The 25467-nt window shown below is 41.8% G+C and overlaps 1 protein-coding gene across 2 annotated transcripts in view; it reads right to left on the bottom strand.

Annotated features, from left to right (window-relative positions):
- The window catches only part of LOC137321956 (ras-related GTP-binding protein D-like), a 29181-nt gene extending 4541 nt beyond the window's left edge, over nucleotides 1-24640 (bottom strand). Inside the window, exons 1-6 of one of the 2 annotated variants that reach the window (XM_067984890.1) lie at nucleotides 24405-24640; nucleotides 18178-18473; nucleotides 13117-13316; nucleotides 12067-12181; nucleotides 9232-9374; nucleotides 212-360 (exon numbers count right to left, since the gene is read on the bottom strand). In XM_067984890.1, the coding sequence (XP_067840991.1) occupies nucleotides 212-360; nucleotides 9232-9374; nucleotides 12067-12181; nucleotides 13117-13316; nucleotides 18178-18473; nucleotides 24405-24546 (1045 nt within the window). In that variant the 5' untranslated portion in view covers nucleotides 24547-24640. The remainder of the gene's footprint in view (nucleotides 1-211; nucleotides 361-9231; nucleotides 9375-12066; nucleotides 12182-13116; nucleotides 13317-18177; nucleotides 18474-24404) is intronic. The other variant, XM_067984891.1, reaches the window with a different exon arrangement.
- Nucleotides 24641-25467: the final 827 nt, after the last annotated feature.

Below are 25467 nucleotides of genomic sequence, written 5' to 3'. Positions count from 1 at the left end.
TTGTAAGATTCCTTACATTTGTCCACCCCAGTCCATCACCGGCATCTCCACATCATGGCTATATTGAGGGAACAGTGGTTGAGAAAAATAAAAACATCTGAATATTTTGAGTACATGGACAGGGAATTTGACAGTAGTTTTCACATGTAATGTACTAACTAGACATATTTATGTGGTGAGTAATTTTATGATAAAAATAGGCAAAAATTACCTTTGCGCTCAAAACTTTCTTCCCTAAGAAAACAAACTAGACCAAGGAATTTTGTCACCTCTTTTAGATAAAGAACTGTTGTGTTGTTCAGTTTTATGATTGCCACTGATTCTTTGTCATAAGTACTTCCTCCACCAAATTCTCGATGCCTGGAAAAGTAGAGCACAGTTGCATTAACATTAACGAGTGGCATTTCAAACTACAGAAAACATGTTTCTCCTCTCCACAGTCTTACTTTGTTAATTCGCGATGAGGCATGCCATCTCTCTCCCTCCAATTTTCACCTCTGCTTTCCTGAAGACAGTTACTCGTTCTGAGCTACACCTCCTGGCACCAGCAGCCCGCTGATATCTTGCGTAAGTGGCCACTCTTCATGTGAGTTCAGATAGTGAGTGTTGACAAGAGCTTTTGATTGAGGAATTGGGAGGGGGGGGGGAATCACAGCTCAGCCCAGACCTATCCTTTCTTCACCTCCACACTTACTTTTCTAGCAGGAGTCACTGGGTAGTCACAGGAGCAGTTACCTCAGCTGATGTATTTCCTTTCTAGCTTGGAGAACATTTGTAGTGGCCCCATTGCTACTCTGGAATGAGACCAGCTAATTCAGTACAGCCCAGGACCAAAACTGAAACCTTCCTGATCTGTAAGGTTCAGCACCACACCACGCAATGCATCTATACACTGAGTCATTGGCCAAGCTCCACAAGACATACCGCTTAAAGAGGTCATTGATGACTTTGCCTCCCTCCTTTAAATCATTTAACCAAAAGTCCCCTTCTGATAGGTAGACAATATGTGAACGTGAGGTGAGACTGGGAGTTGAACTCTAGATTTCTTTTAGTTGAAGTCAAATATTATAGCTTTGAAGGTTATAAAGCTCTTGCAAATATAACTTAGTTCTTTTATTAGACTCAAATATATACTAACTATTGACAAAAAGTCAAGAGTAACCTTGAGCTAAGCAATACTGAAGAAAGCTATGGATACATAACTGTATATAAAGATTTGTGCCAGATATAGTTAGCAGTGCTATGGGGCAATGTCTTAGAGCACTAATGTGCCATGTGCCATGTAATGGAGTAGCAAGACATAGATTTGTGTCCACAACTCCCCATCCCATCTAGTTGCCGATCTCAGCCATGTCACTGTGGGGAAGTACTGAGTGGAGGACAGATTCTTTCCAGGGGGAGGATGAAGGGGAAAAAAAACTCTGCAGAGGAGCCATCCTCAATTCACAACAGTGAAGCCAGAGCACTGAGAGCAGATCCCCTGAGTGTCTGGCAGTAGATGGTGCTTGGCAATTCTCAGGAATGGGAGAAATACTTATACCCTGATCTCTGTAACCTGCTCCAGCCCTACAACCCTCCAAGAACTCTGTGCTCTTCCAACCCTGGCCTCGTGCATCTCCCACTCTTCAATCCACCATTGGCGGCCCTGCCTTCAGGCATCTAGACCCTAAGCTCTGGAATTCCCTCCCTAACCCTCTCTACCTCTCTTACTTGAAGACCATCCTTAAAACCTACCTTTATAAATAGAGGCATAGAGTACAAAAGCAAGGAAGTCATGATGAGCCTTTATAAAACACCGGTTCGACCACAACTGGAATATTGTGTCCAGTTCTGGGCACCACACTTTAGGAAAGATGTGAAGGCCTTAGAGAGCGTGCAGAAAAGATTTACCAGAATGATTCCAGGGATGAGGGACTTTAGTTACGTGGATAGACTGGAGAAGCTGGGGTTGTTCTCTTTGGAACAGAGAAGGTTGAGAGGAGATTTGATAGAGGTATTCAAAATCATGAAGGTTCTAGACAAAGTAGATAGAGAGAAACTGTTCCCATTGGCGGAAGGGTCAAGAACCAGAGGATATAGATTTAAGGTGATTGGCGAAAGAACCAAAGGTGACATGAGGAAAAACTTTTTAACGCAGTGAGTGGTTAGGATCTGGAATGCACTGCCGGCGGGAGGGGGGGGGCGGCGGCGGGAGTGGTGGAGGCAGATTCAATCATGGCCTTCAAAAGGGAACTGGGTAAGTACTTGAAAGCAAAAAATTTGCAGGGCTATGGGGATAGGGCGGGGGGGGGGGGGGTGGGTGGCGGGACTAGCTGGATTGCCCTTGCATAGAACCAGCATGGACTCGATGGGCCAAATGGCCATTTTCCGTGCTGTATCCTTTCTTTGATTCTATGAACAGCCCTGGAGCCTGGAGCAGCCAGTTATGAGTTTATATTTGGTAACTTTCACCCAGCACCTGTCAGTGTGAGGCCATCATGGGTAAGAAGCTAATAACAGACTTTTGCGGGCACATCTCACCACATTTGAAGCGAGTGGCTGTGTTTCAGGATCAATTTTATGTTGAGGGTTCGTACAGCAACAATGCTTCTTTCTTTTGACATTTCAGGGAGATTAATAAAAGTTTGTAGTAACTGTAAATATACTGTTTGTATTGATTGCTCTTGGCTCCCCAGTTTAATGTTAAAATTAATTTATTTCTGTCGGTATATAGCCTGATCCATGGTCTGCTACAGTGTATATTCTTCCTCCAAGGAAGAATGAGGAGATCACATGTGACACATAAGTCAGAGCATGTTAAGAACATAAGAAATAGGAGCAAGAACAGGAGTAGGCCATACGGCCCCTCGAGCCTGCTCCGCCATTCAATAAGCTCATGGCTAATCTTTGACCTCAACTCCACTTTCCCGCCCGATCTCAATAACCCTAGGTTCCCTTAAGAGTCCAAAAATCTATCGATCTCAGCCTTGAATATACTCAATTTCTCAGCATCCACAGTACTCTGGGGTAGAGAATTCCAAAGATTCACAACCCTCCGAATGAAGAAATTGCTCCTCATCTCTAAATGGCCGACCCCTTATCCTGAGACTGTGCCCCCTAGTTCTAGATTCTCCAGCCAGGGGAAACAGCCTCTCAGCATCTACCCTGTCAAGCCATCTCAGAATCGTACATGTTTCAATGAGATCACCTCTCATTCTTCTAAACTCCAGAGAATATAGGCCCATTCTACTCAATCTCTCCTCGTAGGACAACCTTCTCATCCAGGAATCAATCTAGTGAACCTTCGTTGCATTGCCTCCAAAGGCAAATATATCCTTCCTTGGGTAAGGAGACCAAAAACGTACACAGTGCTCCAGATGAGGTCTCACCAATGCCCTGTACAATTGCAGCAAGACTTTCTTACTCTTGTACTCCAACCCCCTTGCAATAAAGGCCAACATACCATTTGCCTTCCTAACTGATTGCTGTACCTGCATGTTAACTTTCTGTGTTTCATGTACAAGGTCACTCAAATCCCTCTGAACATCAATCATAGAATCATAGAAGTTACAACATGGAAACAGGCCCTTCGGCCCAACATGTCCATGTCGCCCAGTTTATACCAATATTTAATAGTTTCTCTCCATTTAAAAAATATTCTGTTTTTCTATTCTTCCTACCAAAGTGAATAACCTCACATTTCCCCACATTATACTCCATCTGCCATCTTTTTGCCCACTCACTTAACCTGTCTATATCCCTTTGCAGACTCTTTGGGCCCGATTTTAGCACCCGCTATCGGGTGCGTTCTCGGCGGGGGGGCCTCGAAAATCGTGAAATGCAGGATCCCGCCCACTTCCGGGTTCCCCGCTGGTGCGCGCGCAGCCCCCGCTGGTGGGAATCCCGCAGGCAATTAAAGCCAGCGGGATGCCACTTGAGAGTATTTATTTAGCTATTTCAGGTCATTAACTGACCTGATCAAGGGACCGTGTGTGATTTTGGATCAACATGGGACTGTTTCCCACACTGGGGGAAACACTCCCAGATCGAATGGACATGTTGCAGCTGTTAGCCTGTGGCAGCTGCAAAGGTCCATTTGACAGTGGGGGGGGGGGGGGGGGACCCTCACCCATTGCAGGAGGCCGCTCTGTCACTTGGGACAAAGTTTGGCCTCCACCACCCTCCTCCTGACAGTCAAAGTCACCAACCTGCACACTTACCCCGGGGTCCGGAGACATGTACCTACCTTGCGGACCCCCTCAGATGTACATCTTCCGGATGGGGGCCGCCATAGCTGCAGTCATGACCTCCTCGGAGGGCGAACAGCATCACCAGCCTCACCAGCCTCGCCATCCACACCGTCCACCTCTGACACGTGGAGCTCCACAACAGAGTGCTGTGACACATCCACCTGTACAGCAGGAGGGAGGGCTACCGCAGAGAGAGATGCGTCGCAGAGGGCACTGCCCTCGCCACAGGGTCCACAGACCGAGGCTCAGCCTCCTGGACCTCTAAGCAGCAGTGCACACGTAGGCTCAGAGTCACTCGACATGTAGACGTGGACATCTGCAGCCTCTTTCATGCCGAGCTGCTCCTGGCTGGCCCGTGCACCATCTTCCTACCTGTCGCTGTCAAAGTCACCACTGCCCTCCCGAACTTCTCCTCCACAGCCTTCCAGGGTGCAACCGGGGACATCGCCGATGTCTCTCAGTCGTCTGCACAGAAGAGCCCTGCAAATACACCTACACCCACTCTGCAGTGACACAATGGGTGGCATCAGTGGTGGGTCCTCATAGTGATACCCAGGAGCGGGCATTATTGCACAAACCGGACAGGATTCGCGAAGACATGGCAGTAGTGGTGCCAATATAATGTGTGATGTGAGTTGTTCTGAAATTCAATAGATGTAACAACCATGACAAACCCTCAGACACCCTTGTGCATCCCCTTCATGCTCACGACACGTTTGCCTTACGCTGCCTACTGCACATATGTGATGCATGCCCTGTGGCTGCAGCACAGGTGGTGGCAGGTTGAGTGAGGCTGGCCGTGAGAGAGATGCATGAGAGGGTGAGTATGGGATAGAGCCATGAGATTGTATGAGGATTGGGTTGCGTGGTAGTGGCGGGGTGAGTACTGGTGAGGTGAGTAGGTGCAGGTAAGTTGAGGATGGGGTTTGAGTGGGTATGAGGGGTGATGTGACAGAGTAGTGTTGGCAGTGCTGAAGGAGATGTGGGGTGGGGAGAGTGATGTGGCAGACGGACTGTAGGGGAAAGACTACGTAAACTCACTTTGGCTGACCTACTTAGGTCATTGGACCGCCTCCTGCACTGTGTGCAGGTGGGCGATATGTTGGTGGCGCAGGTGACCCCCTCTGCCACCTCGAGCCAGGCCTTCCTGGTGGCGGAGGCGGGCCGCTTCCTCCCGCCCGCCAGGTGGAAGATCTCTGTCCTCCCCCTCCTCCTCACCCCATGTATTGATACCTGGGGTGAGGCATCACTAAACTGGGAGCAGCCTTCCCCCTGGGCTGCTCCATGCAGTCATCTTTGCTATTTGTTGCAGCATCTGTCAGTGGAGGACTGTCCCTTTAAATAGAGCTCCTCCAGCTGACAGAGCTTACTGCGCATGCGCAGCCCGCCTGACACGCAGATCAGCAGCGGGGAACCCGGAGGAGAAGGTAAGTGGCTCCAATTAGTGGTTTGCCTGCTACGATCGCGCGGGAAACCCACTAATTTCACCGGGCGCGTTACCCATGCGCCCGCTTGCCCACCCACCGAGAACCCGCACCCCTGCTAAAATCGGGCCCTTTGTGTCTTCCTCACAGCTTAGTTTCCCACCTAGCTTTGTATCATCAGTAAACTTGGATACATTACATTCTGTCCCTTCATCCAAGTCATTAATATAGCTGAGACCCAAGCACCGATCCTTGCGGCACCCCACTAGTAACAACAGCCTGACAACCTGAGAATGACCTGTTTATTCCTACTGTTTTCTGTCCGTTAACCAATCCTCTATCCATGCTAATATCTTACCCTAACACCATGAGCCCTTATCTTGTGTAACAACCTGTCATGTGGCACCTTATCAAATGCCTTTTGAAAATCCAAATGTACTACATCCACTGGTTCCCCTTTATCTATCCTGCTAGTTACATCCTCAAAAAACTCTAATAAATTTGTCAAACATGATTTCCCTTTCATAAAACCATGTAGACTCTGCCTAATCATATTATGATTTTCTAGGTGCCCTGTTACCACATACTTAATAATGGATTCCAGCATTTTCCCAGCGACTGATGTCAGGCTAACTGGCCTGTAGTTCCCTGTTTTCTCTCTCCCTCCTTTCTTGAATAGTGGTGTTACATTTGCTACCTTCCAATCCACTGGGACCATTCTAGGATCCAGGGAATTTTGTAAGATTACAACCAAAGCATCCACTATCTCTGCAGCCACCTCTTTTAAAACCCTAGGATGTAGGCCATCAGGTCCAGGGGAATTGTCTGCTTTTAGTCCCATTAATTTCTCCAGTACTTTTTCTTTACTAATATTAATTACTTTAAGTTCCTCACTCTTGTTAGACCCTTGGTTCCCCACTATTTCTGGTATGTTTTTGTGTCTTCTACTGTGAAACAGATGCAAAATATTTGTTTAACATCTCTGCCATTTTCTTATTCCCCATTATAATTTCTCCAGTCTCAGCCTCTAAGGGACCCACGTTTACTTTTGCTGCTCTCCTTTTTACATACTTGTAGAAGCTCTTACAATCTGTTTTTATATTTCTTGCTAGTTTACTCTCATTCTGTTTTCTCCCTCTATCAATTTTTTGGTCATTCTTTGCTGGTTTCTAAAACTCTCCCAATCCTCAGGTTTACTGCTCTTCTTGGCAACATTATAAGCCTCTTCTTTTAATCTAATACTATCCTTAACTTCTTTAGTTAGCCACCCATTGATAAGGGTTGTTTGATCCCTGGGATTGATTACATTTACCTAGATATTGGGCAGGTAAAGATTCATGCAGGTTCTTAGGGAACACGAGGTCTGCTGACAGAAATAACTGGTCACTCTGAGCCCAAGGAATGTACCTAGCATAAAAATCCTAAAATGTAACAGCCTTTTAAAAAGAAATCTGAACAAATAAAAAAAAAATCCATAAATTGTTCCTTATTTAGGTTCTAACATTGCTAAAAACCTAACTATTTAAAAATAATAAAGGGTGTAATGTATTTGTCCATCACCTCATCAGTGTAAATGTCCTGAATTGTTGGACTTCATGTATCACAAAATGCAATTAAATGATAATTTGAGCCCATTGATCATTTGCTGATGATGAAGGTTTGAGTCGTTCATTTTTATCCGATACCATAATGCAGGAACATCAGCAGATTCTAATTTCAATAGTGAGATCTGTATTTGTTTTCTGGTAGCACCCAGCTTTTTTGCAAGTTCTGGTGAAATTTGCAATTCATTCACTGAACGTTTTGTCTCTTTTTTTTTTAGTATGTTCAGTCAGGCCAACTTAGACAACACTATTTCATTGAGCTGACCAAAATATGATTCCATTCAAACAACTATGGAATATATTTTCCAAAGTATGAATTCCATTCAAACTACTATGGAATATATTCTGCTCTATTTGTGAAGTTAATGAAAAAATGTTTAATAAACTGTCAGTATAAAAAGTAGTGAGAGTTTACTAAGATTTTTCTGTTTAATTTTACACAGAGAAAAATATAGTCCTATATCGAATTTCTAAAAGCTAATTGGTAGAATTAAGTGGGTGAAATTGCAGTGTGCAATAGTAAAATATGAGTGAAACTTGTGGAAAAATCTGTGCCGTAAAATCTGGATGTCTATAGCTTGCTTAGTAAATAGAATATAATGTAGTATTCAGTAAATGTTCTTGTTATATTCAAAGGAAAACAATAAAACCACCCCAATCTTTATTACATACACTTGCTGTCCAATTTTGACACCTTGAATCACTTCTATGGTGTACAGTTGGGATCTCAGCTTTCCACTGGACACCTGATCATGAAACTGGACCTGACACTGGTGGGCAATATCAACTGAGCTTTGCTGAGAAAAGTTGGCTTGAATGCATACAGTGACTCTGAAGTAGATTCTTCTGAAGCTTCCCCTAGCACATAACAATAAAAAACATTTTCTATAGACTAAAAGCTGTAGTTTTGTTTTTAAGTTTGTTGCATAGTATCCCCCTCTCTTCCCCCCCCCCAACACATTGTGTAAAATGGCCAAGATGTGCATCACTGGCATCTATGCATTTCACACTTTTGACTTTTTTTTCTTTTTGACTATTGGTAATCTTATTTGATACACTTTTTGTAGAGGCTCAGAAATTATGGAACAATAAAACAGAATCCTAGTACCGAATGTCTAAACAAATACACACTTTTAAATAACAGCTAAATAAGACATGAATTGATGATACGAGCTCTGATGAAAAGTCATCAACCTGAAATGTTAACTCTGTTTCTCTCTCCACAGATGCTGCTTGACCTGTTGAGTGTTTTCCAGCATTTTGTGTTTTAATTTCAGATTTCCAGCATCTGCTGCATTTTGCTTTTGTTTTTGTGAATTGAAGAATGATTGATGATTGTTTGGAAACAGTACTAATATGGAGTTAACTGCTCAATGATGTTTGCCCATGTAAATGAAAAAATGATCAACTGAATCAGTAAATTGGGGTATGCTAAATTAACACTACAAAGTAGAGAAGTGGACTGAACAGAGTAAGACAGTGTATTACATAAAGAAGATTGTATAGACAGTGGGAGCTCAAGAGGAACGTGGTTTTAATAAATGGGTAGGCAGCAAAGGGAGTCTTGTAAACAAGTTGCAGTTAAAAATGAAGTCCACAGGGTTTGTGCAGATGCACTGACGTATTAACGTATTGGAGGATGGAATGGTAGGATGTGGATTTATGTCAATTACGTCCTAAATTCAGCTGTGCTGTCAGAATGAGGTACTTCCCGAAAAAGAAACACAAACTTAGAAGTGAGCAATAACGAGCCTTTCCCACGCATCTCTTTGTGGTCAGTTATACAGTAGTATTGGTAGAGTGTTTGGAGATTACCTGTCTATCTTCTACTTAAAGGGCAGATGAAGAAAATAAATGAGAGAAATATTAATAAAAAATTGAAAAGCCACAGTGCTAGTATAATAGAAAAATCAATGTAAGAAGTTAACCTTTTTTTTTGCTTTCTCTTTGTAACAAGTTCAATCAGGTACTAACCCGTATATGCAGGATATGTCAATAACAACATCTATCATGTCACAGCAGAGTTCATAAGTCTGCACGTCTACTGGCATACTGTCTGTTGCAATGTAGATTTTGCTGACTACATCGAAGAGGAAAGCCTTTTCAATTCCTGAATTCTGTAATAAACAAAACATTATCAAACATAAAAGTGGCAAAGACATAAACGTGGTACTGATGGCAAGGGATGTATTATAAATGTTAGTGCGCTCCCGGGTACTTCAGATCAAAACTGTGCATCATTGGTGCACCCAAGAGTACACAATATGAGCATAAAACTAAAAACAGACACAAGCAACTTAATAATTCATCCCAGACCACCTGTTGTTACTTGTACTGTGTTTCTGCTGCACCTTTGATGGTGGTGCTACATCATGATTTTCAGGTGAGTCAGTGCCAAAAGTATAGCATAAAGTTGTTGGTGTAGCCCAGTACAACGGCAAAGGAGTCGACCCCCAAGGTTGTTTTTGTATTGTTTTGCTTCACACCGGGGACAGTATAAATAAGGTTAGTATGAAGCCAACGTCTTTTATACTCACCAACCCCATTTAAACTGCTGCAGCCTACACCCCTTAAATGTCATAACCTCCTTACTGATGCTGACTAAACTGCCTTTCCTTGCATTTTCTGTTTTTATTTCAGATTTCCAACATTTTCAGTTTTTCCCTTTTGTTTGGTACAAAGCTAGTCTTTACTTAACATTTTCAACTAAAAATTGCCCAGCCTCTTACACGGTCATTCTATCGCAACAATTAAAAGAATTTCCCCAATGGCTCAGTTAGTAAGCACAATGCTGGTGTGGTATCAGCTGGGGTGATATTGATGGTGCTAATATTATCTTGTTTGTGGACAGAGGGCAGGGCAATCAACCAGGGTTCCCACTCCTGATCGCTAACCAGTGACCCCTATTGGAAAGCATACACATTATCATCAGGGGAGGGTGGGTTGAAGCTGTTGACATTCATTGTTTGGCTTATGCATACCTGGATGAGCTATCAGACGGCACCTAGACGGCACCACTGTCTTCAGAATGGGAGGGGAGAAAATTGGAGGGGGAAGAAAACATGAAAAGATTTTACCATCTCATCATCAGTAAAAGTTTTAGTAGTAGTCAGAAGCTGGTTACCGGTGCCTTATGTGAGTGTTTACACACACACATAACTCCAGTGCAGTACTGTCTTTCGGATGAGACATTAAAACAAGGCCCCGTCTGCCACCAGGTGGACATAAAAAATCCCATGGCACTATTTCGAAGAGCAGAGGAGTTCGCCCCGGTGTCCTGGCCAATAGTTATCCCTCAACCAACATCACTAAAACAGATTATCTGGTCATAATCTCATTGTTGTTTGTGGGAGCTTGCTGTGCGCAAATTGGCTGCCGCGTTTCCTACATTACAACAGTGACTACACTTCAAAAAGTACTTCATTGGCTGTAAAGCGCTTTGGGGCATCCTGAGGTTGTGAATGGGGCTATATAAACGCAAGTCTTCTTTATATGGAGCTCTGAAGCCCCAATCTACAATGACGTGAGTGGGTAGTGTGACTGAAACTAGATGCTTGTATCCCATCACAAATTTTGCTGGTACATTGTACTATTATGGGCACTGTAAAGCAGCATCAGTTTGGTGGATTTACCAAGATAAACTGAGTATATTATCTGATTATTATGATTTAGTCTGTCTTTAGTTTTCCCCATTTTTTTCCATATCAAGTGAACCCTAGATCTACAATACCCTCTGCAATTGTTATTCCGCTTTATTCATTATAACACAGATCCTAGGAGCCAAGTATTTATTATAAGGTGACACGCCTGCAGTAAACATACCATAACACAGCATGGAATGCAGCACAAAAAACAGTCCAGCAGATTTCAATTGAAATAGGACTAGAATTAAAAGCCTTTGAAGAGTGGGTGAGACAGAATGAACTTTATTTGTAGCACATAATTTATAGGATGTTTCCAAGGATGAAAACATTAGATAAACATAATTTATAGGAATAAATATCCTAGTACAAGTCCTTACAGCCTTATGCTCATATCTATATTTATTAAAGTTTTGAGAGCTTCTGTCACAGGCCAGATGTCACATTTCAAGCTGTCAAAAAACAGGGGGGAGGGGGCAATGGGAAATACGTGTTTTTTTTTCTCTGACTTACAGCCATAAATTTACAAGAATCTTACAATCTGGAAACTTCCTCACCAAATAGCAAATAAACTCTGATTGAATTCATGATCTATTTAGATCACTTAAAGTACAAAAGTACATAAACAGTGGCCATAAAGGACAGATCAGGTTAGCTGAACACCACAAGTGTGCCTTTAGACCCCAGGCTATCCATGAGCAATTCCACAGGAAATTAAATAGTTTGTTTGCAGAGTACATCAAATTTTTTAAAAATAGGTAATTATTGCTGTAAAATATTTAAACTCAGCACCAGATGGATGCCCCCACTGAGATGGGTCCACCATCTTTCTGAAGCTAGACAGTCAGTCATGATGTTTCTTTGCTAAGTATTGGCTCCCTGCAACTCCCTTCAGGAGTTCATTGCTTTCAGTAGAGCAGTCGGGTGGTGGGAGCTGAGACTAATTAAAGACAATCGGATAGCCTTAACATTTGGAGATGCCAGCCTCCATCGGAAGGTCTGCAATGAGGTAGTTGTAGCTTTCACTTTCAAATCAGAGGATCTTTTTTCAATTAATATAACCAAAAAGATATGATTGTAGGAACTTACCCTACAGCATTCCTTTAAGAAGAAACCAAAATATTTTTGCAAACATAATAAGCAGCAATTGTTAAGAAACGGAACTTACTGAGATGAAGATGTTTAATAGATTCTCTAAGGTTGGAAGCTGAGGAATCAGTTTCTGCACCACTTTGCTAAATGCTTCAAATATTGAATGGTCATAAATACTTGTCAAATAGAAACTGTAGAAAGAAAACAAAAGCTGTTTTTATTGAACAATTATTGTTCATCTCTTAAATGTAAATCTAAATTATGGAGCGCTGAGTGAGAGCTTTAACACTAAAGTGAACAAAAAGGAACTAGATGACAATTTTTCACTTTACTATGGGACTACTGAAATAACTCCTTCCACTGCATACCACCACTATAAAGTTATTTTTCACAGCCCATTGTCAATCTGCAACAATATCATCTGACATTTTCCGATGGCCAGAAACTGCTAGAGGACCAAAACAAATGGTATCTTATGTAAGGATAAGTTGACAAATGTTCCACAGATTTCTACATTTCTCTCACTTCACTACTTGGTTACAATAAATGTTATATCCTGGAGTTGGGGATAGTGTAGAACATGATGGCCTTGAATAAATTTTAGTTACTTAATCTTAATTTACAGGGTCCCTCCATAGATCTTCCATTTCAGGCAGACAGGATAAAGTGTATGCATCAGGTGGAAAATGCTATTGTCTCCCTTCCTTTGCCTGTCCATCAAAAACTCATTGAGATAGGTTTTCTAGTTTTATCTTCCGTTTATTGCTCAATCAGTTCAACTGGGGCTCTAGACATGTAGTGATTTAAAGGCATGCAGAGCACTACAATGAAATCTGTGCCAGTTATACAAGGTACCAAAACAATATATTCTAATATTTGGTGACTTATTCTTCAATTTCAGAAAAAACTGCACTGAATGAACACCCCCATGTATTGAAGCTGGTATTCATTACACGCAAAGTTGACAACATGTGCAGGGTTTGAAACGGTGACACACGAGCAGTACAGTACTAGATTAATCGTCATCTTTTACCCGGGGTGTATGTACAGTTACAAATGCTTTATCGTAGCTACAGAGGGCATTCAGTATTCAAAACCAGAAATTATATTTTCACGAGATTCTCACCTGAGGTGAATTTTTTCCAAACCAGCATCTGCAAGGTCATCATTTGCACGTTGGTGAATATCTCTTTGTGTTTCTATCTTGTGGTCATCAGATAAGCCATCTACTTTATGAATGAAAACTTCAAAATTGATCTCTTCATTTACTTTATATGCCCTGGACACTGTGAGATGCAATCTGGCCAAAGCCTCCATGTAATCATCCTAGGTTGCATTAGACAAAAAAAAAATGTTTAATATCCATAATATGTACTTAGGGGTAAATGAGAATTAAGATCCTGGGTCAATTACTATGGTTTGTCTGAGCATGGACACCTGGACATAGGAGGTCTTCATTATACTTAATTATACAAGCTTTTAATCTGTGTGATAATGTAATATTAATACCTATGTTTTTGATGAGGACATTGGTTAATCAATATTTGAACTCCAGTGAAATTAGCTGTCATTTTGTAACTAATTTTGTTTAACCATCAATTATTTGTGAATTTAAAAAGTACACCATTTTAATAGAAAGATTCATTTTTATTAACTCATTTTTATTAATCTCTATAATTCACCTGGGTAGAACACACAATTATAACAGTACCACCCCTGCCACCATCAATTATCCCCTGCTTGTCTGTATCGATTCAGAATTCCATCTGCCACTTGCTTTTCTACCAACTTTTCACCCATTTGTCCCTTCCTCTCCTAAAAGGCACCAACTCTAGTTGGAGTGCAGTTCTTTGAACACTGGCAGTCCTCTAGTAACAGCTGAGTATTCTTCACATGAAAGCAACCATGGGGTCTTTACAATCGACTTTGGTCTCTCCCTCACCCAATATCCTAACATGGGTAATTTCCATCAGAGGTCAGTGGACAGTGATCAGAACTAGGAACCCAGATTGAATACCCCTCCCTAGCTCAGGAGTGTTGAAGCCAATTGTAACACCTCAACTGCCACCTTATTGTTATAGCATTGAACAGTATAGATCAGGAAAGGTCCCAGATTCAATCTGTGGGCTGTGTTGAATTAGCTGGGATCACTACAATTGGTCTCAGTACCACAGGCTACAAAGGGGTTCCCAACCCCGACTGCTATTCAGTAACATCTATGGGGAAGTACACATTGGTAAGCATTAGGTGAGCACAGGATATCCCAAAGGACTCAGTTGGGATGACTCCCATTGTCAGGTAAGCCACAAACAAGTCAAGTTGTGGTATCAGATGGCCACTACCACCTGTGGAACTGTAATCCAGCACAAGTTGTGTTCTTCAGAAGAGGGATATAGCAGCAAATTAAAGAAGAGAAAAAAGGTCATGGGAGCAACATGAAAATGGTCTGAGTGGGTCAAGTACGAGTGGATGAAGTATTTTCTTAAAAATCATAGCACAGAAAAAGGCCGTTGCTTATATCTAGTTCTTCAACTGAATCTACACCCTTTTCCCTATTCTTTCTTGTTCTTACATTTTATTAATTGGTAATGGAGGAGCTAATAAGCCTGACAAGTTGCGGGGTGGGGGGGGGGGGGGGTAAATTAACAGTTGAAACAATATTATTGCTGAAGATCTGAGTAAATTACTAACAAACAACTGATATTAATTTCACCTCTGTCACACATGGCCAATAGCTCCTCTAATCCAGTTACCCCAATCATCAGTGCTAATGTTGAACAAAAATGTTCTAAAGGTTTTAGTCCCTCATAGAAAGATTATCCATAATTCTAACAATGCATTTTTTTTTCTTCCTTCTTTTCCCACCAATTTTCTGCCATCCCTCGCTTCCTATTCTCATTGATTCCTTGTTGGGGAATGGTTTCACAGGCACCATTTTTTCTCCAGTACCTCGTCTAAGTGGTCATTAATCATGTGAATCATGCATGAGCCTAGGAAGTTAGTGTTGGAAGCCTTTTTTACTAGGGGGTGGGGAGGACCAGGCACGGTGGGATGAATGGCTTCCTTCAATGCTGTGTCATTCTATGATCTCACCTGACCTCAATCCTGTCTTAGCCTGATGTCCCCACATATGCATTTTCAATTTAAAAACAAAGTTGTACCAATCCCATTACTTTGGTATAGTTTTATTAGAAGGCTATTAATAGATTTTTTTTAAAAATGCATTATTACAAAAGCAGATCTGCAGGAGATTGATAGCATTATTGGGAAAATCACTTATTGATCTTTAATGCATGTATTTCTCTTACAAAAGTCACACTAGCTTCCCTGATAGCTAAGGGTCAGGGAACAGCTGAGCCATACAGACCAGGAAGGTCCTAGGTTCAATCCTTGGTCTATACAAAGTTACTTGATCTCAGTCGTGACAGTGGTAGGGGTGCTGTAATTGGCCTCAGTGCTCATGGGACAAGGAGAGGAAAACTGGGCAGGATTCCCACTGTTGATCGCTACCAAAATTGAACAGTGCTTCACTCTTGACATCTATCATCACAAATATTGATGAGCACAAAAAAAATCACCAAAAAGTACAAGCTGAAAACAAAGTTGTGCTAATCTGAATACTTCCATAGGTGAAAGGATAGAAGCACACAGTAAAGGAGTTGTCAGCATATGCATTCCTTTGGTCTATGGTGAGTATGTATGCATTCTTCATGACAGACCTGAGGCCTAGTCCCTAGAGTACAGAGATGTGGGCAGGTGTGGTTCTGTCTGAGAGCAGGAGAGAATGTACCCGGGTCAAAGTACCTGGAGTCAAGGTTAATGATTTTGCATGAGGGAGGATGTCGGAGTGACTGGAAGTTTATTAGTAAGCTTGTGATTGAATGTTTTCCTATGTCAGATGATACATTATTTTAATACGACAGGAGCATAAAACCATGCAGTACGATGCTGCTGTTTTACTTTGAGTCAATCAACGTGTGACGGTGAAAGTGAGGAAGTAAGTGTGATAAAGAGGAAGTGCGGGACAAAAGATTTTTAAGGATTATATGAACAAAGTAATTATTTGTGGAGATAGTTTTAATTTGAAGAATTAAATAAAGCTTTCTTATCCAAGGAAACTTGTAGGTTTTATTCCCTCAAATCAATAAATAGAAGCCAGCGATTCCCCAACCCTTTTTTGTGTTCTTGAAGGTAAAATATGCCAATAGAATATTTTACCATTCTGCATACCTAATGTCAGCATAACAAATACAGAGTAAAGCGACCTTCATTTTGGACCTATATTTTCTCCAAACTTTCTCCCGACCCTTCCAGAAGCCACTGACTCATGCTGGGGTACAGTTCCACAAGTGCTCAATCCCCTTGAGTACTCAGCCTACTGACCATTCTTCATGTGTGAGCCTGAAAATGGTGTCAGCAGGCTATTTGACTGCAGAGGCATCATAACCAAATTCAATCCTGTCCTTACTTACTTGACATCCAGACTTGCATATTTTCTAGCAGGGTTTACTATACAGTGATTAAAAAAAGGAATACTGATTGATTTCTCCTCTCCTTAGCTCAGAGATGCTGAAACTAATTGAAAGTCTAAATGGGGTACAGATACACAAATCATTAAAAGTAGCAATGCGTGTTAACAAAGCCATAAAAAGTGCAAACAAAGCACTGGGGTTCATTTCCAGAGGAATAGAATTCAAAAGCAAAACAATTATGTTAAACTTATATAGAACCTTGGTTAGACCACACGATGCACGGTTCTGGTCTCCATATTACAAAAAAGTATCGACGCATTGGAGAAAGTGCAAAAAAGATTTATAAGGATGATACCAGAACTGAGAGGGTATAACTATCAGGAAAGACTGAACAGACTGGGGCTCTTTTCTTTAGAAAAGAGAAGACTGAGAGGTGAACTAATAGAGGTCTTTAAAATTATGAAGGGGTTCAATAGGGTAGACATAGAGAAGATGTTTCCACTTGTGGGGAGTCCAAAACTATGGGCCATAAATATAAGATAATCACTAATAAATCCAATAAGGAATTCAGGAGAAATTTCTTTACTCAGAGAGTGGCGAGAATGTGGAACTCAATACCACATGGAGTGGTTGAGGCGAATAGGATAGATCATTTAAGGAGAAGCTATATAAGTACATGAGGGGGAAAGGAATAGAAGGCTATGTTGATAGGGTGAGATGAAGTGAATAGAACGGGAGGAGGCTTGTGTGGAACATAAACTGTTTGGCCGAATGGCCCATTTCTGTGCTGTAAATGCTATGTAATTTTAACCCTGCACCCCCCTCCCACAGTGCACTTGACCAATGTGCCCTCAGCATTTACTTTTATGCCAACCACAGAACTATTTTTTTTTCTATTTCCCACACCAAACACCTTTATGGCCTTTCTAAGTGTGTCAGTTAAATTTGTGCATATTTATGCAAATGACAGACAGTTTTGTATTCTGGACTGCCCAGTCCACTAGGGACTGTCCAAACTCATTTTAGCTGGGACCCTTACAGGTGAAAGAGGAAGACCGTAATTTCGTCAGTCCTGGCTGGATTCAAAACCAAGTCCCAGAGGGGAAAGGACAGTTTATGACAACACTGTGCCGAAGTTTTCCCTCACCAAGTCCACCTGTAACACATTTGTATACAGTGGAGGTGCATTATGATGGTTTGAAAAGTACATGTGATTAAGTAGCAGGAAAAATAAAACAGCAGCATTGTTAAAAATGAACAAAGGTGGAGTAGCATTTTTCTTCGATGAACTCCGATGTAGCTTTGAATTATGCAAAGCAAAGCCTTTAAATTCATTAATGCCGTCGGATTACATACTTTTATTTTTAATAAAATGCTTTCATTTATTTTTCAGGTATTCTGTCCGATTCCCTGGATTTCACAGCAGTAGCTCGAATGCAGAACAATGAAAGGTTCGGAGGCAAAGGCATTCATTGTGTGTTTACAATGGCTCTTACCCAATCAGAGCCCACCTTCAGGTGTCTCAATAATCTAATCCCATTTACAAACTGGTAACTGGGACTAATCCCAACCATTTATGGGGGAAGATATCTTCTGTGTGTGACGTCTACTGAAATCTCCCGTGGTATTTAAGATGTTGGATAGAAAGTAGCACCAGTTTATACTTAGAATAAAATCATCTGTAATGTCTAAATCTGAAGCTCAGAATACTTTACCTGTGAGTCAATCACAAATATCAATGCCCCAGTCCCTCTGAAGATCATCTCATAGTCAAATGTTGGGTCAAAAAAATCAATCTGTCCAGGGAAATCCCAGATCTGAAAATTAACAAAAGAGCTGTTGGAGATATCATCCCGGCAGATTTTGTTGGTACTTTCTAGGAACAGCGTCTCATTAGGCGACATTTTGTGGAAGACTACTTTCTGGATGGAAGACTTGCCGCTTCTCCTCAGTCCCATTAGCAGGATCCTGGGTTTGACCTCTGTGCAGTAGTCATCATTGAAGTGCATAACTAAAAAATAAAAAAAAACTGTTTTCAAAAATTAAACAAGGATTATTTCAGCACGGGGGTGGGGTAGGGGACTGGTGACAATCAGCCAGGCTCTCGCTCCTGCGGGAAAGAACACATAATGTGGATGTTGAATGGGTTGGGCTCTGCTGTGGTCCCCATGGTTAAGTAGACTGCCGATGCTCACTACTTAGACACAAACATAAAGAATGGGCACTTGGAAGTGGAACCTGTGGGTATCCATTGCCCATAGAACCACAAGTCAGCACCTTTAGGAGATGAGGGGTGAAAATTGGAGTGGGGGGGGGGGGGTGGAGATCAATAAAAATTAAACTCACAACATTAAAGTAAAGTAATCAGCCCTGAAGTGTACAGAATGATCACAATAAAAGTGCCTCAAAATGTTTTTATAGTTTTAAAAAAAAATGTTGGTGGTTTTTGTGCACTGTTCGGAATCGTCTTCACAAAATACAAAAACATAATACAAAATATTACTCTTGGAAAATGACAAGATTTTTTCACCTATCAAAACCATTCATTAGAGATTCTTCATCATAGAAAATGGTGACAGTATATGAAGGTGCTGGTTTTATTCTGGCGTAGTGACTATAAGTTAAACTTACTCATTACATTAAATGTTAACTCTCTTCTCCCTATTCTGGTATAGATTATTTTTATTCTAGCCATAATGTCTCCACAGATATTATAGGGATAATATTGCATCTTTTTAGATCTGAATTTGAACACAATTTAAGTCAAATAATACAATCTTTCCAGAAGTTGTTTAATACTAACATGAACAGTAGAATCATGATAAGATTCTTAAGTTGTGTACATCAAAATAAACATATGTTTTTTTTTGGCAAGTCATAGAATCATAGAAATTTACCCCATAGAAGGAAGCCATTTGGCCCATCGTGTCTATGCCGGCCAAAAAAAAGCTATCCAGCCTAATCCCACTTTCCAGCTCTTGGTCTGTAGCCTTGTAGGTTATGGCACTTCAAGTGCATATCCGAGTACTTTTTAGATGAGGGTTTCTGCCTCTACCACCCTTTCAGGGAGTGAGTTCCAGACCCCCCACTACCCTCTGTGAAAAAAATTCTCCTCAACTCCCCTCTAAGCCTTCTACCAATTACTTTAAATCTATGCCCCCTGGTTATTGACCTCTCTGCTAAGGTAAATAGGTCCTTCCTATCCGCTCTATCTAGGCCCTTCATAATTTTATTCACCTCAATTAAATCTCCCCTCAGCCTCCTTTGTTCCAAAGAAAACAACCCCAGCCTATTCAATCTTTTCCCATAGCTAAGATTCTCCAGTCCTGGCAACATCCTTATAAATCTCCTCTGCACCCGCTCTAGTGCAATCACATCTTTCCTGTAATGTGGTGACCAGAACTGTACGCGGTACTCTAGCTGTGGCCTAACTTGTGTTTTATACAGTTCTAGCATAATCTCCCCGCTCTTATATTCTATGCCTCGGCTGATAAAGGAAAGTATTCCATATGCCTTCTTAATCGTCTTATCTACCTGTCCTGCTACCTTTCGGGAACTGTGGACATGCACTCCAAGGTCCCTCTGTTCCTCTACACTTCTGAGTATCCTCCCATTTATTGTGTATTCCCTTGCCTTGTTTGCCTTCCCCAAATGCATTACCTCACACTTCTCCGGATTCTATTCCATTTGCCACTTTTCTGCCCACCTGACCAGTCCATTGATATCTTCAGTCTGTAGCTTTCCTCCTCACTATCAACCACACGGCCAATTTTTGTATCATCTGCAAACTTCTTAATCATGCCCCCTACAATTAAGTCTAAATCATTGATATATACCACAAAAAGCAAGGGACCTAGTACTGAGCCCTGCGGAACCCCACTGGAAACAGCATTCCAGTCACAAAAATACTCATCGACCATTACCCTTTGCTTCCTGCCACAGCCAATTTTGGATCCAACTTGCCACATTCCCTTGGATCCCATGGGCTTTTACTTTGCTGACCAGTCTGCCATGTGGGACCTACTCAAAAGCCTTGCTAAAATCCATGTAGACTACATCAAACACACTACCCTCATCGATCCTCCTTGTTACCTCCTCAAAAAATTCGATGAAGTTAGTCAGACACGACCTTCCCTTAACAAATCCATGCTGACTATCCTCAATTAATCCATGCCTTTCTAAATGACAGTTGATACTGTCCCTCAGAATTTTTTCCAGTAATTTGCCCACCACCAAGGTTAGGTTGACAGGCCTGTAATTACTCAGTCTCTCTCTTTCTCCCTTTTTAAAACAACGGTACAACTTTAGCAGTCCTTGAATCCTCCGACACCATGCCTGTAGCCAGACAGGATTGGAAAATAACGGTCAGAACCTCCGCTGTTTCTCCCTTGCTTCTCTGAACAACCTGGGATACATTTCATCCGGGCCTGACTTTCAAAGATGCTAATCCCCCTAATATTTCCTTTCCCACTATGTTTATCCCATCCAATATTTCACACTCCTCCTCCTCCTCCTCCACTACAATGTCTGCATTGTCCCCCTCTTCTGTGAAGACAGGCGCAAAGTATTCATTAAGAATCATACCCATGTCTTCCATCGCCACACACAGAAACCAAAAAGGTAACCTAATGGCCCTACTCTTTCCTCAGTTATCCTCTTGCTCTTAACGTATTTATAAAACATCTTTGGGTTTTCCTTGATTTTACTTGCCAATATTTTTTCATGCCCTCTCTTTGCTTTCCTAATTTCCTTTTTAATTTCACCCTTGCATTTTTTATATTCCTCTTGACTTTCTGCAGTATTGAGCTCTCGGTGTCTGACGTAAGCTTCCCTTTTTTGTCTTGTCGTACCCTGTATGCTCCTTGACCTCCAGGGGTCTATAGTTTTGGGAGTCCCACCCTTTTTCTTTGTGGGAACATATTTGCTCTGAACCCTCACTATCTCCTCCTTGAATGCCTCCCACTGATTGGCCTTTCCCCAGTTGAGAACTTTTACTCTAGGTCTATCTTTGTCCTTTTCCATAACTACACAAAATCTAACTGAATTATGATCACTACCATCAAAATACTCTCCCACTGATACCCCTTCCACCTGCCCAGCTTCATTCCCTAAAACTAAGTCCAGAACTGCCCCCTCTCTTGTTGGGCTTGCTATGTACTGGCTAAAAAAGTTCTCCTGAATGTATTTTAAGGATTCTGCACCCTCTATACCTTTTACACTGATTCTATCCCAATTAATATTAGGGTATTTGAAATCCCCTACTATTACTGCCTAATCGTTTTTGTACTTTTCAGAAATTGGCCTACATATTTGCTCTTCTATCTCCCTCTGACTGTTTGGGGGTCTAGGGTACACTCCAAGTAGTGTGATTGCCCCTTTTATGTTCTTCAGTTCAACCCATATGGCCTCATTTGATGATCCTTCTAACATATCATCTCTCCTCACAGCTGTAATTGTTTCTTTAACCGATATTGCAAGCACCCCCCCACCCCAACTCCATCTCGTCTGAAAACCCTGTAACCAGGAGCTGCCATCCTTGCCCCTCTTTAAGCCAAGTTTCAGTAATAGCTATGAGATCATTCTTCCACGTGTCTATCTGAGCCCTCGGCTCATCTGTCTTATTCACTAGGCTCTGTGCATTAAAGTATATACCATTGAGCACTGCCAAAGTGTTTTATTTTCCCCAGTTTCAGCAACCCACTTAAATAAGAATGTGCAAACTCATTACATGTATTTACCGATCATCCTTCGGATCAAAATGTTGTTTTCAGTATTTAAAATAATTTTGTTTGCAGTATTTACAGATGTCTGCAAAGACTGAAAGATAGAGTAAATATCCTCCAAACTCACTATCAAACTTATTGAAAACAAACCCAGTCATTACACAGCTGACTAAGTGGCAATGATTACAGACTTGTCTTAAAGATTTTAAGTCTTCTACAGGTTACAATGGAACTTCAGTTGGGACCAGAGAAATCTTTAGTTAGAAATTAGATGTTTGTAAGAATAATATGTTATGACAAGAACTATGCTGATGTTGACAGTAAAATTAGTAACAGAGAATCTTTCAGCCCAAAATTCTCTTATTTTTCTATCTGGCTCTCTTGAAGGCCATGACTTCCAGTACTTCACTCAGGCACCCATTTGTCTTATATAAGGCAAGGCCATGAATATGAGCAGGCTATTTAACTAAAGGCTTAACCCTGTTAAATATTGCAATGCTCTCCTGACCAGCCTCCCTCTTCCACCCTCCATAAATTTGAGCTCATCCAAAACTCTGCTGCCCGTATCCCAAATTGTACCAAGTCCCATTCATTCATCAGCCCTGTGCTCGCCAACCTACAGTGGCTCCCGGTCTGGCAGTGCCTCGATATTAAAATTCTCATCCTTGTTTTCAAATCCCTCCATGACTTTGCACCTCCTTATCTCCATAACCTCCTCCAGCCCTACAACCCTCCTAGATCTCTGTGCTCCTCCAATTCTGGCCTCTTGCACATCCCCGATTTTCATCGCTCCACCATTGGCGACTGTGCATTCAGCTTCCTAAACCCTAAGCTCTGGACTTCCCTCCCGAAAACCTCTCCGCCTCTCTCTCTCTCGCTCTCTAAGATGCTCCTTAAAACTTACCTCTTTGACCAAGCTTTTGACCACCTCTCTTAATATCTCCTTATGTGGCTCAGTGTCAAATTTTGTTTGATAACACTCCTTGGGACATTTTACTACATTAAAGGCACTATATAAAATGTAAGTTATTGTTGTTTGCATCTGATATTTAACCACTGTGCACTTTTCAGTAAAGGTCATGAGATGGCAGTCAAGAGCAGAAACCCTGTCTGATTTTTCCCTGATGTGGAGATGCTGGTGATGGACTGGGGTGGACAAATGTAAGGAGTCTTACAATACCAGGTTATAGTCCAACAGTTTTATTTGAAATCACAAGCTTTCGGAGGCTTCCTCCTTCGTCAGGTGAGTTACGAAAGCTTGTGATTTTTCCCTCTCTAGCTTAAAGACATTGGGCCCAATTGTAGTGCCCAATCATCACCCCAGCTGAAATCAGCAGCTGGCTTAGCACAGACCAGGGATCAAACCTGGGGTATCCCTGATCTATATAACTCTAAACTATTGTGCATTTACCCACTGAACATCAGGAGAAACCAGTAGCAAATAAACTGGGTGCCTAGTCTGTGCAGGATCAGTTAATCTCAGCCCAAGTATTTGGTGGAGACACTACAATTGGACTCCATGTTTCCAAGGTAGGGAAAGGAAAATTTAGGCAAGTTCCTCCTCTTCGTCACTATCCATCTGCTGAAAAATGTCTGAGGACAGATTCCACTGCCATGGTCAAAAAGCCCACTGACACTTGCTCTTGTACATGAAGAATGGTCATTTGGTGTAAAGAAAGAGCTTGCATTTATACAGCACCTTTCAGGACCTGAGGATGTCCCAAAAGTGCTTTACAGCCAATTAAGTACTTTTGAGGTGGAGTAATGTAGGAAAAGGCAGTCTATTTACACACAGCAAGATCCCACAAACGGCAACTTGATAATGACCAGATAATCTGTTTTAGTGATGTTGGTTGAAGGATAAATATTGACCAGGAGACCAGGGAGAACTCCCCTGCTCTTCTTCAAAATAGTGCCACGGAATCTTTTAGGTCCACCCGAGAGAGCAGACGGGGCCTCGGTTTAAGGACCCAGAGGTCTGGAAAGAACGTTTATTTTTATATATATTTTAAATGCTTAAACCTGTAAGAGATACAAAGTGTAACTAATTGGAGCACAGTGCATGTCCAATATTAAATGGTTGGATTTACTGATCCAGTTAATTGCACTGATATGCCAATAGCGATTAACCCAATGAGTATATCAGTTGGGCTAACAGTACTAGATACACGAATTGGGTTCATCGCACAAGATCAGTTGGGTGATTGCATTTTTCATACCTTCATCTGGTGCAGCTCCGTTATCAGGGTCTCCATCCGCGATGTCACACTCGGCTTCTCCTCCATAAGCGAACTCCAGTCCGACGGAGCCACACTCGCTTTCCTCTTCTTCCCCGCATCCCTCCACGGCTAGATTGCTCATTTTATCGCCGCTTTCACAGCAGCTACCCAGCCCAGCCTCGGTCAGCAGACGGGTTACTGTTGCTTTACCGTCACCTGATAGTGAGAAACCATGACGAACTTTCACCTCGTCTAGAAAACATCCGGTGTCAGACCATGAGACAGAGTTAATGACTTTGTCACAGGGAACTCGAGGCAGGAACTGCAGGCAGCCTTCCACTTCCATAACAAGTGTTGGTCCAACTTCACTGACTCTAGTTTTAATAATTATTTGGGGGAATTGTTCTATTTTAGAGCCAAATTGTGCAACTACAGGTGAAAACACTTTTTTGATAAACTTTTCTGTAACGTGAAATCAGCTATTGCTGCTGATCATGTACAATTTGTTTTAGCTTTAGTTTGCTACCTGTTTGGTTTTTAAGTGAGCTGAACTGAAATTGCTATTTAAAAAAAACCTCTGTTCTCTGGATGTGGATGATGCTGGCAAAGCTGCATTTTTTGTTACAACTCTGTGCAGCACTTTAGGATGTTTTTCTATGTTAAAGGTACTATATAAATGCTTGTTGTCTCATCCATCCCTAGCTGTTGAGAGAAGGTGATGCTCAAACTGCTGCAGTTTTTCTGCAGGCGCAGCTCCTACAATTGTGATAAGTAGGGAATTCTAGGATTCTGTGGATGATGAAGGAATGCTGATAGATATGATAAGTGAGACCGTTGTGTGACTTGGAGGTGATGGTGTTCTCATGATCTTGCTGCCCTTGGGGTAGAGGTTGTGGGGTTTGGCAGTGCTATCAAAGTAAGTTTGCTGAGTTGCTGTAGTGCACTCTAACACATATTGCAGCCACAGTGCCTCGGTAGTCGAGCGAGTGGATATTGATTTTAGTGGTAGGAGTACTGATCAAGTGGACTGCTCTGTCCTGGATCATGTTGCGATTCTTGAGTG

The sequence above is a fragment of the Heptranchias perlo genome, chromosome 5 (assembly GCF_035084215.1).
Source record: "Heptranchias perlo isolate sHepPer1 chromosome 5, sHepPer1.hap1, whole genome shotgun sequence".
NCBI lineage: Eukaryota > Metazoa > Chordata > Chondrichthyes > Hexanchiformes > Hexanchidae > Heptranchias > Heptranchias perlo.
This window is presented reverse-complemented; position numbering and strand designations above follow the sequence as displayed.